Source organism: Phoenix dactylifera, chromosome 17 (genome assembly GCF_009389715.1).
Source record: "Phoenix dactylifera cultivar Barhee BC4 chromosome 17, palm_55x_up_171113_PBpolish2nd_filt_p, whole genome shotgun sequence".
Classification (NCBI taxonomy): Eukaryota; Viridiplantae; Streptophyta; class Magnoliopsida; order Arecales; family Arecaceae; genus Phoenix; species Phoenix dactylifera.
Genome location: NC_052408.1, coordinates 12,039,123 through 12,057,230, shown reverse-complemented (window position 1 = coordinate 12,057,230; position 18,108 = coordinate 12,039,123). Strand labels below are relative to the sequence as shown.

At 36.9% G+C, this 18,108-nt stretch overlaps 2 protein-coding genes across 3 annotated transcripts; both read left to right on the top strand.

Annotated features, from left to right (window-relative positions):
* The first annotated feature begins 5,378 nt into the window (after positions 1-5,378).
* On the top strand, positions 5,379-9,996 carry LOC103701122 (probable serine/threonine-protein kinase PIX13). 2 transcript variants are annotated; one of them, XM_008783097.4, is made up of 6 exons: positions 5,379-5,712; positions 6,369-6,715; positions 7,874-8,009; positions 8,544-8,686; positions 8,767-8,890; positions 9,297-9,996. In XM_008783097.4, exons 1-6 carry the CDS (start codon positions 5,649-5,651, stop codon positions 9,755-9,757), a joined length of 1,275 nt encoding a protein of 424 aa, XP_008781319.2. In that variant the 5' UTR covers positions 5,379-5,648; the 3' UTR covers positions 9,758-9,996. The 2 variants fall into 2 exon arrangements, with proteins under 2 accessions (XP_008781319.2, XP_038970980.1); XM_039115052.1 differs by lacking the exons at positions 5,379-5,712; positions 6,369-6,715 and adding an exon at positions 6,735-7,211.
* A 4,484-nt stretch (positions 9,997-14,480) lies between these two features.
* LOC103701177 (probable galacturonosyltransferase 3) lies at positions 14,481-17,786 on the top strand. Its single transcript, XM_039115221.1, has 3 exons — positions 14,481-14,699; positions 14,833-15,678; positions 17,712-17,786. Exons 1-3 carry the CDS (start codon positions 14,481-14,483, stop codon positions 17,784-17,786), a joined length of 1,140 nt encoding a protein of 379 aa, XP_038971149.1.
* Positions 17,787-18,108: the final 322 nt, after the last annotated feature.

Genomic DNA, 18,108 nt, shown 5'->3' with positions numbered 1-18,108 from the left:
TGCGGCAGTAATGTAAGCATCTCTCTCTCTCTCTCTCTCTCTTTTATTCAGCCTTCTGTAGATTATCATCACTAGATTTGATTTGCAGTGCTGTATGCATGCTTTCTTGAACTGAGATCCAAAAAGCTGACCTGTAGCTGCTGTGTAAACTGTACGTTGAAATTTCTATGAAAAAAACTGAATAACTGTTGTTTAGGATCTTCTAAGCTCGAGTTTTGGTCCCGAACGGAAGTTAGAAGTTGGAGGGGTTTGTGATTTTGTCGGTCGTTTTGTCCATACTATTTCCTTGTTTAAAAAGGTCGGAATTGTAAATGCCAAGGATGTTGTTGAATGAGTGCATTCCAAGAGAATTTCCATTGAATATGCAAAAATAGTTCTTGATCTATATTTTATCCAGTAGTCTTTGAAGTGCGCTCTCTTAAAGTGGTGTTTTCTTTCTATTTCTTGCACCAGCGAGTTAAGATAATTATGATCATGGCTAAACAAACAAAGTGGATGGTACCCTGATTTGTTTTCCAAGCAAATAAATAAAAGTAACAGTATCTCTATTTCTTACCAGTGCCATCACTTAAAAGGATGATGCACAATTATACTATCATGAGGCGCTGAAATAATTTTTTTTTCATCTCAGAAAACTATAAATCTTTGGGTTTTAAGTAATCAACAATACAGACATGCAATAACGTCTTAATGTTAGTTATTGGATTGCAAAGAATTTACTCCTGCCAATTTACTTCCACATCTTTTATTGTCAAACTTGAAATAGTTCAAGAATTCGAAGAATTCTTTGTTGTATTCTAACCTACTACCTTCTCGAACATCGGTCCGATGCCTCAACAAGATTCAAACATAGCTATCTGTTTTCATTGGACAATATAGCTTGTTCATTATGCCACCATGTACTTCTTCTTATAAGTTAAAATCCTCCTTGAAGGAGGGGCTCCTTTCACAGAATCTTTTGCTGGCTTGTGACAGGAGCTAGTGCTTTTTTCCATTTTGGTTTTTTTGGTGGTCAGGAGTGCGAGTTAGACTTGGTCAGACAAACCGAGTAAGGATTGTCTATTTGGTACAATATTTGACATTTCTAGGATGAGTCCTTTTGACCCTTTGAAAGAAACAAAGGGGCGACTTCATGGTTTCTAGGGTGGTTGACCCAGCTTGCATGATGGAAGTGGTCCACCAACCCTTGCACAGAAGTTTGAGGTGCCATCCATTTAGTACATGCTTCTTCTAGCCTATGACCCTCAACTAGCTTCCTGTTCTAGATTGTACATGATAAAGGCATTTGTTTATTTGACCCAATCAAACTTAGTTATCATTCTTGCAATGTCACACCAGTCTGATTTTATAATACTAATTTTAGACCTTATCAAGTAAAGAATAGGACTCATTCTAAGGTCCAAATGGGATGAGGAGCATAAAATATAAGCTCAGCTTTGTCCTTGGTGATTATTATACTTCTTTGATTTGGGGAGGTTATTGCAAAAAAAAAAGAAAAAAAAAAGAAAATTCATTGGCAATTTGAACCTTCTGGCTTATAGATATCATGGGAAAGATTGTGGGGACAACTGAATAAAATAAAAGCCATCATGTTATTGGCAATTATCTACACCGAATAGTTGATAGGTTATGGGTAATAATTATGCATGAAACTCCATGTAAGCATATATAAGAGAGCAATCCTGGAGTCTTAAAATAGTTTCTTTTCTCCCCCCTTATCATAGTGGCTATGCCATGCTTAGAATTCAACCCACAACCTCTTCCTAGTGCACGGGCTAAGAATAGACCCAACTAGTGGACCCTGAGAGAGAGAGAGAGATGAAAAGAGATCTCACTTATTCTTTTAGGCAAGGATATACGCCTAAGTTTATTCCACATGAGCTAATTTAGCCTTGTGGTTTCATTACAAGAAACTTGGAGTAACAACTATAATAAACCACATGGGAAAGCTATATAGAAATAAAACAAAAAATGAAGCAAAAGGAAAAAAAAAAACATTTCCTATGCAGGACTTGCTTGTTTAGGTTAGGCTAGAAAAAGACCGATTCAACAAAGAACAAATCCAGTAAACATCAAGATATCATCAATATAGAATCTGATGTAAGATTATGGAGAATCCAAAAGCGTATTAGAGGTGGAAAGAGTCTTTCCTTTCATAGGCGTCTCTTTCTCATCCAGCTACAAATATTGGCCAAACCGTTTGAGTTGGTAGATGTGAAAAGTGTCGAAAGGGAGACAGATTGAACATTGTTAGATTGAGACAAATTGTACAGGAGAAAGCACCACCCAAGAATAGGAAGGAGGTGTGGCAAAACTCAACCTAATGAATGACTCCTTGGTTATTTTATAGTTTTGTGGAATCAACAAAACAAATTACTAGACACAACCGTGTCCAAAAGCAATGGTCTCTCTGTCATGCACCTCTACTATTATAATATTACTCCTTTGAGCCTCTGTTCTTTCTTTTTTTTTTTTTTTTTTGAAAAGTCCGACAGACTGTACAATCATGATATGAATACATTCAAAAAAATTAGAAAAAAAATACCATAGAGCATGGTCAAGATAGCAGATGTGGTAGTCCACAAAAACTCTCCAGAATGCTAGATTATATAGGAGATGACCCAATCCACTGTTCATAGGAACATGAGTTTCTTGTAGTTTATCTACATCATACTATGTTCTTGTGAGATGATATATGCTAGCTAAAAATCTATCTAGTGATGAATTGTAGGCTTGCTGGGAGTGTGAATAATTGTAACCATAGACATATGAAGTAACACCAATGGAGTACCAATCTTTGGTCGCATCTTTTGAGCCCCCATGGATGTTCTTTTAGTAACTACCACCCTAACATATGACAATAAAAGAAAACTACAAAGGGAGCATATGTATGGAAACTAGTGCAAAAATTTTGGTTAATATTTGATTGTATGATAATTCACAGATACTGATCAAATTCTTCTTCTTCTTCTTCTAATTATGTTTATTTTAGAAAAATTATAATCTATTTTAACTAGAAGAGGAATCCAACTTAGATACAAAAGGGCGAAGCTCACTAGTATAGTAGAGGCCATGTAATCCAGTTTTATTCATCTTTAATGGAAGAAAAGAGAATCAGACTCTACATTTGCTAATTTATCTATTTTCTAGTATTTTTTAAAGATATTTGAGTTCAATGGATTCAATGAATTTCTTCTCTTTTCTCTATTAGATTATAGTAAGTCATAACTAAAACCTTCCAGTATGGTAGCATGAGGCTATAGAGGCTTTTCTCTAAATTTACATGGTTTTATTTTTACCACATATACTTTTATAAAATGTTTTAGAGGAATGAAACAATAGAGGTCGATGAAAGTGCACTTTTTACAAAGAAAAGTGGCAGTGTTTATAGAAAAAACAACAAGAAGATGCCATAGGACCGCAACTAAATAGGGTTCGAATCTATTTAGATTTGGTCCTCGATGGTTGAGTGGATATAGGATAGAAAAATTAGAGATGAGCCCCTCCTAATCTTAAAGAAAAAAAATGAAAGTTCTTATTATATCTCAAACGATACATACCATAATCATAACAATTAAAGTCTTGTTCCAATTATTTGAATCAATTGAATATATCTTTATTTAGGAACTATTTAGTGCTTGCCTTCCGACCCACTAAATATTCATCAGCTCTATTCAGTTTAGCAATTTAATCATATACGTTTTTTCATTAAAAAAAAATTTATTAAATTTCTGCCAATATTATTTGGATAAAGTAGCTCTTCGTTTTTCCTATTCTTATAAGCCACTAAATTCTGAAATGGAAAGATGTTCTTGGTCCTCACACTATCTTTTTTTTAAAAAAAAAAAGAGAAGAAAAACTGTTTCCCTTTCTTCTGTTTCCACCTTAATTGAGCTTGATGCTAACATAATGACGACTAATCAACTTTAAGAGATGCCTTTGACTGAAACAAAGTGTTTTTTTTCTTTCTTTTCTTTTCTTTTATTTTCCTGCACAAGAAGATAAAAGTAGATCTACTTCCAATTCTTCATGGCACATGCTTGAAGTCTGCAGTTAATGACCGACTTTTTGGAACTCGGCCCCTTTCTCTCACCCCACCCCGTTGTCCTCGGCAGTCTCTCGCTGGAGGCAGCTAACGCAAGATTTTTTATTCAACCAAGTTATTGGGCGGTCAGCATCCATCTATTTATCTTCACAAAGTGATTCGATTACATAAAAACTCTCCGTCTCATCTTCTTGAACTCCCCAAGTTTGTCAACCGGATTGCTGGATTTTCTACCAAGTTTTCAACCATTATTTACATTTCTCCCTCAAGAATTTCTGCTACAAGCTTGTATCGATTAAAAGAGGTGTCATAATTCAATGGTCAACCCTTTCATGTATGACCTGAATTTGCCGCGAAACCTCCGGCATCTTTTACCAAGCTGAATTTGCCGTGGAACCTCCAACATAGTTTCAGCCATGAGCATTGTTGTAGACCACACTTTTTATTTTTCATTACAGGATAAAGGTCCAAATATACTTTTATTAGATGGAGATAGAAAAAGTATAAGAATGCCTTTGGGCCACTGTTGCATGAGGAGGTTCATCTCATTCATGAGGTTGGAGCTAGCAACTCAGAAGCAATGCTAGATCAACATAAATCCATGGATTAACTCTGAAGAATTAAGATTACCATCCGAAAAATTATGTATAGGCTATTCTAATTCTTCAGGATTGCAGTTGTTTTTGGATTAGTTTGATGTAATTCAAATTTTTGACACAAAGTGTCATGCCAATACTAGATCAAGATGAGGAACATTTTAGCAGTGCATTCTTCTCCTAAATATTGGCTTTTATGTTCTAGATAATCACTAAATCTTAGTTTCCAGAACTCTTTGTTTATCATCAGGTAGTTTTGCATTTTCTTTGATCCATGAAATCATAATTGAAGCAAGATATACATGCATGCTAATACTAAATTTACCAAAAAAAAGAGAAAATCAAACAATTCTACCAAGAAAAACACAATGCCGTTTATTTTCTTTTTCTTTATATATTTTTTAAGAACCAACATAAAAATGCTACCAATTCGAGATGAATTTGAACTATTTCAGCAAGATGAGTTGGCGTTGATGGACTGCAACAAGTCCAATTGGCTACCTTATGTAGTCATTTTTCTCCTAGATGGTCCAATTTCTCATATGTATTAAAACAAATTTCCCTTTTTTATTTCTGGTGGTAAAAGAAATTCCTTCTTATTACCCCAACTTAAAAAAAATCTGTCGCTACATATAATTGGCCACCTTTTCATGAAATTTGTTTTGCACACAACATGGGATCCTGCCCTTCAGATTCTATTAAACCATGTTTAAAGCCCACGGTACCAACGGCAGATTAGACTTCACGACTCGGCGACCAGAAGCCAAAGACAAAACTATGGGGAATGGAAAGTTTGTAGAATAGAGGAAAAAAGGGGCGCATCAAATCAACGTTTTCTCCTTCTCTCTGCCTTCGTTTTTTCCTTTCTCCCTTTCCTCCCTCCTTCCACGCCATGCCCAGTTCTCCTTCTGCCTAGAGAGAAGGGAGACGAAGAGAAACCTCGTAGAGAGAGAAGTGAGAAGATATAGTTTGAGAGAGAGGGGGGGAGAGAGAAACAAGAATAGGTGATGGGGAATTGCTTCGGTTCTCAGGTGGCGTCTCTATGTCCTGCAACCAGACCATCCAGTCCAGGTAATACAAGATCAACAAGAATCTATACCTTTTATATGTGCCACTGAAACGAAAAAGATGAGATTTTTATGATTCTGCTTGCCTTTCTCCCCTTTGGTCTTCTCCATTTTCTGATCAAAGCTTTTATTTTTTTATTTGTTTGTCTGCTAGTTTTCTCCCCCCATGCTAGTAATCGTATAAAAATGTGAATTTTTATATATGTTCTTCGCATGCCTTTCTTTCTGTATCTACTTCACAATGAATGGGTTGATCTGATCCGATAGTTTCAAGGTCGCTGTTTTAGGAAAAAAATCACTTTGTTTTTGTTTTAAAATTTTGTGTGGATTTTTCTTTGTGACTCTTTTCCTACCTAAAGAAAAATGGAATTTTTGTTTTTTTTTTTCCTTTTGAAATCGCAAGGCAGCCTGAACTTCCCAGTTTTTCTTTCATTTCCTTCAATCGTGGTTCCTGATGCTTTAGTATCTATCAAACTAGAATGGGTTTGAGAAATTTCCAACTCAAATGTGATTTAAAACCGGGTTTTGACCAGAATTTTCTGTATTTCTTATTCAGGTTTGGATGATTTCTCCAATTTGCTTTGAAATGGGTCTTTTTGAAGGTTTCTTAACCTTTTTCTCCATTTCTCTTTCTTTTTCTCCCATCTGTTTTAATTGTAGGGCGGACATCAAAGGCCAGCAGCAGCACCACCACAACTGGGAAGCTGTCAAACATCAGCAGTAGCACCTTTTGGCAGTCTTCTGGCAGTAGTGTAAGCGTTGGTGAGGCTTCTCCAGAGGGTCGGATCCTGGAGGCACCAAACCTTCGAATCTTTACTTTTGCTGAATTGAAGAGCACCACGAGGAATTTTAAGCCCGAGACAGTTCTAGGGGAAGGAGGATTTGGGAGAGTATATAAGGGATGGGTGGATGAGAAGACTCTGAACCCAGCAAAGAGTGGGATGGGAATGATGGTTGCTGTAAAGAAACTGAACCCTGAGAGCATGCAAGGGTTGGAGGAGTGGCAGGTGATTGTCCATATTCGTTTATTTTAAGAGGTTGATGCCCATTTTTGTTGATTTTATTGTGAACTTGTGGTTAATGTTCTTTTCCTGCTGTATTTCTTCTTAGCTTTTTCATGACTTTTTTTTTTGCGTATATTCTTTCCTTTCTCATTGCAAGTAGGAAATTGTTGTAAGCAGAAATGTTCTTCCTTACTTGTACATATACTAGATTTCTTCTTCTTCTTCTTCTTCTTCTTCTTCTTCTTTTTGTTTCTCTTGTAATATGATTTTATGACTTTCCAAATATTTGTCTTGCTTGAAAATTGTGATGTTGACGAAATGGATTCACACAATTATATTTTCTTGCATCGGATACCTGAGGAAACTCAAATGTTGCCAATATTTTCCATTTACCCTTTTACTAGACTTCAGCACACGCAAATCGCTTGAAAACATATCAAGGAGAGAGGAAATGCAGTGGAGATGTATGCATGGATGCCTTTTAGCTTCACCCATGGAGGTTAGGTGTTTCTGTTTAATAGTAGAACATATGTCACATGAGTGCAATCAGTATATATTTATCAGTTAAAGTTCTGTTATCTTCTACCCATGACTTCTTGTGCATTCATTATTATAACCTTTGAGCATTTATACTTTGGCGTAACTCTGTTGGGAAATCATAGCGTGCCTTATTCTAAGTATCAGGGAAAGGCATTTCAGATTCTTTTGTCACCCTTTAAATCTTTTGACATGTGACCCAGTTAATTACATCAAATTTCCTAGGCATCTGTGTGCTTGAAGTGTGATAATTTGCATTTAGGAATGACAGGAAAAAGATTCATTGTCATTGTTATGGAAAGTCAGCACCTTAAGTCGGGATCCTCTCCAATCATGGTTGAACTAGAGAAGGCCGGTTCTAAATCAGTTACCATTCGTGTAATGCAAAAAATCCCAGCCCCATTCACTGGCTGTTCCACAATACATGGATGGCTGGAAATGTAGAACCAGAACTCTTTAGTTCAACCCTGAACTGGAGATGATCCGAATTCCAGAACCTCTGTTGATGTCTGGTAGGTGTTCTTTAATTGGTAATCATGCTTCTTTCTGTTAATTGTGATTTTTTTTCGTACAATGTTCGTTGGTACTCAATCTGTTAAACTTATTTTTCTTTTTTATTTGCAGTCTGAAGTAAATTTCCTGGGGAGGTTATCACATCCCAATCTTGTCAAGCTCTTGGGCTATTGCTGGGAGGACAAGGAGCTCCTTCTTGTGTATGAATTCATGGCAAGGGGCAGCCTAGAGAATCACCTCTTTCGAAGTGAGTCTTGCAGCAAATACAGATATTACCAAGAGTATCTTGCAAGCACTGATCACTCTGCAATACTACTTTACTGATAATGCACTAATGTAATGCTAATGATAGATCACTCAATGGTAATAAGATGAGTCACATCAAATGGCACAGTGGTTTCTTCATCAAACTTCCCTGGGTAGAATAATAATTTTGGTATGAATTGAAATGTACTGGAATCTTAGGTTCGTTTATATATCTTAGTTGTTTTATCATCTTATTTATTTTGATTTTTACTCTTAGAAAAGTGATCTTTGCATAACTATTCTTAAACCTATATAACTGTGAAAATATAGTCTTCCAATCAAAGAAAAATATACTTTTTTAGGCTGTTCATCATGTTTTGGAGTATCTCAGAAAGAACCAAGTTGTAAAAATTCATCGGTATTGTGGGCCTGCAGATTGCATTTCATTGTTCTATGTTGCTGGGGAATGATTTGATGTCCTTCAGTTTCATGATTTATTCTTTGCATACTTATGTGATCGGCATATAATGGGCAGGAGGAGCAGCTTTTGAGCCACTCTCTTGGAGCCTAAGGCTGAAGATTGCCATAGGTGCCGCTCGTGGCCTTGCATTCCTACATACATCAGAAAGAAAGGTCATTTATCGAGACTTCAAGGCTTCCAATATCCTCCTCGACTCGGTAAAGTTCTTGCCTTCATTCTTCTATTCTTCTTAAGAGTTAGTGGCCTCATTGTGGCTTTATCTTGGTTTCTTGTGTAGAACTACAATCCCAAGCTTTCGGACTTCGGATTGGCAAAACTTGGGCCAACTGGTGGAGAGTCGCATGTCACCACACGAGTCATGGGAACCTATGGATATGCTGCTCCAGAGTATGTTGCCACTGGTATGTATCATAAAAAACCAAAAATGTGCTACAAACATCATAAATCAAGGTAGCCACCATTTCATATGTGGATTGTGGGCCCCAACTAGAGAAGCATCATATGCTTCACCACCTCTACTATGAAGTGGCTTGTTGGCAACAGTGGTGAAATGCTGTTGTGCTTTTGGATTGGGGCCACACTGGTGCATTTTGCACATCATTGATCTTCCACTGACCCAGGCACTAGGGCACATGAAACTTTATGAAGCCTCCCAAAACTCTTTTCTGAGTTCTCATATGAGGTCTCTATAGCCTTGCTAATATAATGAACAAGAATATATGCATGCTCGCTTGCTCTTTGTTTATTTATTTGCATCCGTCCTTTTCTTTTTAAAGTGAAATAATTGAAATCCGTTGCATCAATTAGGCCATCTTTATGTGAAGAGTGATGTTTATGGATTTGGAGTTGTCTTACTGGAGATGCTGTCTGGTCAGCGAGCACTTGATACCAATCGTCCGAGTGAGCAACATAATTTAATCGATTGGGGTAAACCTTACTTAGCTGATCGTAGAAAGCTGGCGCGGTTGATGGATCCACGGCTTGAGGGACGGTACCCCTCCAAAGGAGCTTTTCGGGCTGCTCAGCTTACACTGAAGTGTCTTGCTGGTGAACCTAAAAACCGGCCATCTATGAAGGAAGTGTTGGAAACGTTGGAGCAGATCGAGGCCACAAAAGGCAGGTCAAGGGAGTCTAAGTCTAAAGATGACTCCCACCAGCCCACTGCTCCCAACGGCCAAATACCAGCAAAGCCCCGATCCCCACTTAAGTCGAGATATGGTGTTGGGTCTGGCATGCGGGCCAACCACCCCCCTCATAGAGTAAGTTGACAGTCATGCTTTGATCTGATTAATTGTGCATGTAGACCAACACCATTTTTGTTTATTGTAAACCTAATGATTGTAGATTTTTTCTAGGGTTTGAGGATGTTGTGACGATTTTGTATCGACAAACTGAAAGTGTTCTGATCCATGAAATCAGAATATTATCTTTTATATTGTAACAACATATTTTATAAGATTAATATATAGAAAAATTAAAGAGGAGCGACTCCTATTTCCATAAAATAGCATTTTCTGCTTTTATTTACAATGATGCGATGACTTGTATCGATGGCAAATGTAATTGAGCATTGAAATGAGAAGCTAATGCTTTTAATGATGTCAATTATGGAAACATGAAGAAGAGTGTGTTTGATTTGCATAAACTGGAGTTTCTAGTTTTACTTATCACAGGTATTCAGCAGGGCTTTTTTTTCTTCTGCTTATTTACTTGGGTGCACCCCTACCAACAAGTTCTGGTTAGGATGGAAACTTGATCTGTATGCCATTTTGTCAACTTTAAACAATGCAAGTCTGAAGACTGAAAAAGGCCCCTGTCTTTGTGTGCCTGTATTGGTTTCCTGTGTAAGAATCGGTCTCATGAAGAATTCTACACATAAAAATATGGGCAAAATGCTGGTGAAAATTGACCTGGTTTAGGATTACTTGCCTAACAATCAGAGGCTACTTTCTATGCTGAGGTCCTTCGAAAAAGGAACCTGCGAAACCGACTAGAATGATATCATTTTGATATGAAACTAAGAGACCTCCATGTGATTCAATTCAATTCTAGGATGATGAAATTCTAATCATCCTGCTGCAGGGAAGAATGGAGTATGTCCTCAAAATTCCACCTTAATGCCTCCTTAGCTCTTGATCACCTTATTACTCCAAGAACAGACCTTAGTTCCTTGATACTATGATGCACATCTTAATTACCCTCCCCTCTAATTCACACTTTGTCTTAATGCCAATCTAATCTTAGCCATCCAGCCAGCAGCATGTGCATCCACACATCCAATGAGGGCCACTATCTCTTCTTGTAATGTCAACTTCCACCAGCATTTGAATGACCATCTCCACCCCTGCACTCTCTCTGTTGGAATTGAAGTTTACACTTGTTTTCACAAGAACCACATATTTTATAAGAAGAAGAAAATAAAGGAGGTGACCGAGAAAAATTTAAGAGCAAAGTATTCATGACCTTTGATGTCATTGTAAAAGAAAAAGTGCTATTTTTTTTGTGGAGAATTACTTTTGGTTCTGTGTGCGCCAATTTTTAGAAACCTTTATGGATTTTTTTTTAAGTCTTCCAACTGGAAGGCTCCAACGTACAAATTGGAACGTCAGTAACCTTTCTGTGCATCCGTGTGTGAATCAGCAATGAATATGCTAGAACTGGCACTCATAAAGTATGTACCTAACGGATAACGGTTGTATCCTCCATGTAAAAAAAAAAAAGATTTATCTTCCTTTATGCCGGCTACTACACAGATCTCAAAGCATTCCAAACTCCATCATTCAAAATGAGCAATGGATGATCCAATGATGGATTTGTGCGTAGAAAGATGAATCCTTGTTTTACATGAAGGATACAACTATAATCCGTAACAGACAAGTTCAAGCAACAGTTACAGCCTGGTAGGGTCAACATGCAACTGAAGTTGATTGAAAAAAATGTCAAGTCTAATTACAGCTTGGTTTGAGTCATGTTTAGAGACTTGGACAATTCAAAATGCGACTTGAATATTTGTAACCACACTATCAACTTGACCAAACACTCTATAATTGACATGTACCTTTCTATAACAACTCAATCCAAAACCAAAACTCACTCATATATAGGGTAAACTACTAAACAAAATCTAAACGAGACATTATCGAACCCGATCTGAAAATATTGTATTGATAGTTGAAGTATCTATAGATCAAGACATATTAAAATTTCGGTGGCCAATATCGTTTAGGATATAAATTTTACTAGTCAAGTTGACACATCACAATCTTCCCAATCCGGTGGCACCCTAGCTTGGGTCTCAAAAATGACCGGTAGATCTGTATTTATAAGTAATCAAAACTAAGAAAAGCCGGCAATCATTTGCAGGATATTATAAAAATAAAGTCGGCAAAATTAGTGCCGTAGTTGCGCTCTCCCGTGTCTCCATCGACCACTACTCACTCTTCCGTGTCATCACGCGCAAAGCCAAACAATTTCCTTTTGAGCGGTCCTATATTTTACCGAAGTAAGATAAAGAGTTATTATCTTTGCTAAAGCACCATCTCTTTTAAATCTTCAACCAATTTGAGTTTGCATTCATGACCATCATTATAAGCATGGAGTTTATCTCTGGCTTATTTCTTTTTCATTTTCATCTAATGTGAAGCTATATTTAAATTTGGCTATTCACTTCTATGCAGGTTACATATCACTACTTAAATTCAATGAATTTATTATTTTTATATTGACTTCGGATTTCAATTCTGTTGTTCTAGATGGAATAAGCATTATTGTCCCCCACTGCCTTTCTTTTTAAGCAAGGAAATGTGCATATTGTTGCTTTGACACTCCCTACAGAGTGTCTGGATTCATCGCACAATTTTAACTACTATCATTAATTCCTCCATGTTCAACTTATAGTGGTATGAAATTGGCACTTTGATGTGTCTTTCAGGTCTCGTTAAACTATTTTTTCTGCTTTAGACTTTCAATAGGATATGTATGCATTAGCTTTCTTTGATGGAGATTATTAAGTTTTATTTTATTGTTTGCTTGTTAACTTCATCTCAAGCTAAGAGCTCTTGGTGTCTATTCCAGCCAAAGAGATGCCAAAGGATATAGGCGTCTGCAAGTTTGTCAGAACTGCCAGAACGAACAGGTGTTGCAATTTTCCTGTGATTCCTTTTCTTCAAACACATCTATGTTTTAGTCTGCTTTTCTGTTTTATTTCTTTTTGCTATTTGGATATTTTTCAGTAGTCTACATTATAAATATTGACTTTCTTTCATGTTATCTTCTATTGTCCTGGTGATCTTTTAAAATGCTAATCATTAATTTGTCTAGGTCACATTGTTCTTTAAAAACATCATATATATATATATATATATGTCGGTGTGTGTGTGCGCACACACATATACATATCAAATTCAAAGTGGGACATGTGAACCACTGATGATTGAAAGTCTTGAAACTGTCGCTAGCCAATTACCATGCTTTTCTGAGCTACACCTGATGGATGTTGTATGTGCTTTTCCTTGTCTCTGAATTCTTTTGAATTCCAAAATATGATAATGCCAGAACTTTGATATGTACAGATCTTGGAACTTATTGCTGCTAATATATTACATAAAGAGATTCTTTAAAAGTCTGCATCCAATTTAGTATGTTCTTGAAATATGCACAACTTTAGTTAGTGTCATAGTAATTCATTCCTCTGTTGAAATTACGTTGAATCATCCAAAGCTGAAAAATGAGACATGCACTGCCATCCAAAAGACATCTGCAAGAACAAAGTCGATTGTAGAGGTATATTGTTGATTATGTCTGGATTCGCAGAAGAATATTTGATCTGTTCAAGTACATGATGTTATCCTGGGGATATATGAGTCCCTACTGCATCACCTTATCTTGCTTGGGGAATGGCTCTATGTTGACTTGACAGGAACATGGTTTCAGGACAGGCAGTCCGGCTGGACGACTTGACTCCCACGAACTAGATGAGGTAACTGGAATACATCTTCTTCATCAAAGTAGACTGTTCAGTCTATTTATCCCATTATGTTTTTTTGGGTGAACTTCAAACATTCAAGGTCAACTCAAGAAACCTGTCTTCTTCCTGGGTGTGGGAGAGCTCTTTTGGTGCAAACCACACACAAGCAATGGTTGGACTGGTACTCTTTTAACCTCTTCAGCACTGCTGGTCACAGGATTAGTTGTATATTTGGATTTGTGAGAAAATTGAGAAAATATTTTCAGTTATGTTAAACCAAAAGGTTTTTGAAACTGTGTGCAACTTATTTAAGGGATTGCATTTCAATTTGGCTCCTTTGGCTTGTACTCTGCATTAGAGATGACTGCAGTTCTGAACAACAAATCTTTCAGTCCTTACACTTTTCCTGGTCTAGGTGAATCTTGAAGGCTTCCTCCTTCGTTATGCGAGCTTAAATTCTGAAATCTAGAAAAGATAGATCACCAACCTGAGTTTTATATTTCATGTCAGGCCCCACTTGTGGTCAAAAATATGTTGGCCCAGAAGTTGGCAGATGCCACTGAAGTATCAAAACATTTTCAAATTTGATTTTTTTTTCACATGTTTGTACCATACCTATATAGATTGGATCAAAGTATAGAGGAGAGCTGAAAAAAAAAACTTTCCTCTTAGAATCACAGTAGTCAATTTTTTTAGTATTCTCCCTTCTACTCTCACCTTGCTTCGTTTTTGTGAGCATTCATAATTTGTGTTGGATTTATTTGACTGCTTCATATTTATTTCTTCCATGAACTGCCAGAGGCAAGAAGGGTCATCTCAAAAAATTGCGAGTGGGATACAAGACAATGCTTAACCTTCTACTGATCAAAATCAACAAACCGCCCCTATGCGCCCAGTGAAGCTTAATCGGCTGGTAAACATCTGGTCATTCTCAATTTTGATTTAGTTTTGTTGTTTCCTGGTAAAGGTATAAGTTGTCTCCCCCATCTCTCACCTTGCAGCAATTACGACAGAAAAGAAAGGAAATGCGAACTCAAGAGCTAATTAACATGAGCAAAGAAACTGAACTCGAGATGCAAAGAGCAGCCATTGAACGTACAAAGCAGTTTAATAACACTGTCAGGGGAAAATACAACATATGGAGGAAAGAACATAACAGCCCTCACTCAGATTCCACTTTGAAACTATTGAAAGATCAGATTATTACGGCCAAGGTGTATGCTAGCATTGCCCGTTCCAAGAATGTATTTGATCTTTATGATTCCTTGATGAGACACATCAAAGATAGCCGACATGCTATTGGAGATGCAAATTCAGATACCGAACTGCATGAAAGGTACTTCTTCCAGTCATTTTCGTTATCCTATTATTGTTTAGTCTGCAGATGAAAGCATAAATGCTGGGAAGAAACACAACACATTCTTAGTCCAGCATGCTGCAAAGACTATCCCTAAACCCCTCCACTGCCTACCTTTACAGCTAACAACTGATTACTTCTTGCACAACTATACCAGCAAAGAACTAGCAGACAAGAACAAGCTTGAGGATCCTTCCCTCTACCACTATGCTATTATATTCTCTGATAATGTTCTTGCAATAGCTGTAGTTGTCAATTCCACTGTGATGCATTCCAAAGAACCAGAAAAACATGTATTTCATTTAGTTACAGACAGACTGAACTTTGCAGCTATGAGAATGTGGTTCATTGTCCATCCTCCTTCACCTGCGACAATTAATGTGGAGAATATTGATGATTTCAAGTGGCTTAACTCTTCTTATTGTTCAGTTCTTCGTCAACTTGAGTCAGCCAGGATTAAAGAATACTACTTCAAAGCAAATCATCCATCATCTCTTTCTGTTTGGAATGAAAATATCAAATATAGGAATCCCAAGTATCTGTCTATGCTTAACCATCCAAGGTTCTACATGCCAGAAGTGTACCCAAAGCTTGATAAGATACTTTTTCTTGATGATGATGTTGTTGTTCAAAAGGATCTGACACCGCTCTGGTCTATAGATTTGAAGGGGATGGTGAATGGAGCAGTCGAGACATGCAAAGAGAGCTTTCATAGGTTTGATACTTACCTCCATTTCTCAAACCCAAAAATCTCTGAAAATTTTGATCCACAAGCTTGTGGATGGGCATTTGGGATGAACATCTTTGACTTGAAGGAATGGAAGAAGCGAAATATCACTGGAATATATCATTATTGGCAAGACTGGGTAAGAAAAAAATGGTGGTTGTTATTTTCTGTCCGGTAGATTTCCTATGTGACTTCTATATTGTTTACAATAACAATTGCCTAAACCAACTGATAGCATTTTCTTTGATTGATGTATTCATATTCTTTACGGAGAGCAAGTCTGCCTCTGTTGACCAGTTTGATCTCGTAGTATTGCAGGTCTCTTGAAGCACATGCCTACTGATGATCAGGCTGAGGTCAAACCCCGGACCCCAGAACGTTAGTCCGCACATAAGCTGAGGCAGCGGAAACGATTGCTTCTCTCAGGAGGTATTGTTCGTTTTGAAGGAGGTTTCATAGTATCTTCCCAACGCACGGCTTTGCCCCACAAAAGGCGCCTCCTAAGAGAAAGGGGTATCCCCCTTTACTTAAGAAATAGACCTATCCGCTACCTATCCGATGTGGGACTAAGTTCAGACCCTTCAGGCCCATAACACCTACAATTTTGTATTAAATTAACTTAGCACAAACATGTTACATGCAGTACATCTGGTCTCATAACATTTGTATTTACATGAGGAAATTTCTCAATCCAATATTTTTTTAAAGCCCATAATTTTTTGCTTGTTCGGTTAACCTATACGCTGTCTAAATTACTGGATATTTGAGCATGATTTCTGTTTGCCAGGAGGGTAGGAGAAGCTTCAGTGAATGAAGAAGAGGATTGCTAGGGTGAACTCTGAGAGGGTATATGCCTCTCTGGTAGCCATGTTAGCAAAAGTTTGAACGGTCTCCAGCAATAAAGAGAAGGTTTTTAACTGGTAGATTCTCTTGATCAAGGGTGGATGTGAAGTTGGACAGCAAGAAATCCTGTACATATAATCAATCACTTGCATCTGCTTCTAGTCCCATTGCTTTCTGTATGGTGCCTAGATACTGCACTTATTTCAAGCTGCGACACACTATTGCTTTCGTGCTGTAAATTTTCCTCACCATCTCCCCATTTTCTAGAATTTGTTCTAAAGTTTCGAAGAACCATTACGGAGAGCAAGGATTCATTTCTGCCTCGTGTTATTTCATTCCTTTTGGGTTTCTCCTCGTATATTCAGAAAGACATGGTCCAAGAGGTGAGACCATGGACTAAAGTTTCCAGTTCTCTTTTGAATATCCATTGTGGGATGCAGTATCCAAACTCTGACATCTTTCTTTCTTCTTTTTTTTTTTAATCTTCTTGTTTAGTTTTTTTGACTTTTTAACAGTTTGAAGAAAATAAAATATCATGATATGGATACATCCAAGAAAATTAGAAAATAAAATATCATAGAGCGCGGTCGGGATAGTAGATGTAGTGGTCCACAGAAACTCTCCAGAATGCTCCATTGCATAGGAGGCGACCCAATCCGTTGTTCATAGGAGCATGAGTTTCTTGTTGTTTATCTACATCATACTATATTCTTGTGAGATGATATATACTAGCTAAAAATCCATCTGGTGATGAATTATAGGCTTGCTGGGATTGCAAATAATTGTAATCATAGACAACAATAGGGTACCGATCCTTGGTTGCATCTTTTGAGCCCCGATGAATATTCTTTTAGTAACTACCACCCTAACATATGACAATAAAAGGAAACTAAAAAGGGAGCATATGTATGGAAAGTAGTGCAAAAATTTTGGTTGATATTTGATAGTATGATAATTCATAGATACTGATCAAATCTTCTAATTATGTTTATTTTGGAAAAATTATAATCTGTTTTAATTAGAAGAGGAATCCAATTTAGATACAAAAGGGCAAAGCTCACTAGTATAATAGGCCTTGTAATTCAGTTTCATTCATCTTTAATGGAAGAAAAAAGAATCAGACCCTACTTTTGCTAATTTTTCTATTTTCTAGCATTTTCTTAAGATATTTGAGTTCAGTGGATTCAATGAATTTCTTCTCTTTTCTCGATTAGATTATAGTAGATCATAACTAAAACTTTCCACTATGGTAGCATGAGGCTATAGAGGCTTTTCTCTAAATTTACATGGTTTTATTTTTGCCACATATACTTTTATAAAATGTTTTAGAGAAATGAAACAATAGAGGTCGATGAAAGTGCTCTTTTTAGAAAGAAAAGTGAAAGTGTTCTTGTGAATTCATAAACAAACAACAAGAAAATGCCATAGAATCGCAACTGTTCATCTAATAATCTTATCTATTGTTTGATAATCTGCAACGGAACCTTACTCAAGCCTAGCAGTAGCAAGCATAACAACATTATTAGAGTAAATTTTATTTCTTGTTTTTTAACTTTTAAAATTTTATGGCTTAGTAGAAGAGAAAATTAGTTGGTTTTAAAATATAGCAAGACCCTCTTGGCAGTAACGTCGAATACAGTGGTCCAACCATATCTCAGTATCTTACCATATCATCACTGTAAAAAAAGAAAAAGAAAAAAAATCTTACCATATGAATAAAAGGTTT

Bases quoted from the DNA above. Each gene is read 5' to 3' on its own strand.
- LOC103701122 (XM_008783097.4), top strand. From the start codon at position 5,649: ATGGGGAATTGCTTCGGTTCTCAGGTGGCGTCTCTATGTCCTGCAACC. The intron at 5,713-6,368 runs GTAATACAAGAT...TTTTAATTGTAG, and splicing joins AACCAGACCATCCAGTCCAG to GGCGGACATCAAAGGCCAGC. The intron at 8,891-9,296 runs GTATGTATCATA...TGCATCAATTAG, and splicing joins TCCAGAGTATGTTGCCACTG to GCCATCTTTATGTGAAGAGT.
- LOC103701177 (XM_039115221.1), top strand. From the start codon at position 14,481: ATGCGAACTCAAGAGCTAATTAACATGAGCAAAGAAACTGAACTCGAG. The intron at 14,700-14,832 runs GTATTTGATCTT...ATTATTGTTTAG, and splicing joins GCATTGCCCGTTCCAAGAAT to TCTGCAGATGAAAGCATAAA. The intron at 15,679-17,711 runs GTAAGAAAAAAA...AAAATGTTTTAG, and splicing joins ATCATTATTGGCAAGACTGG to AGAAATGAAACAATAGAGGT.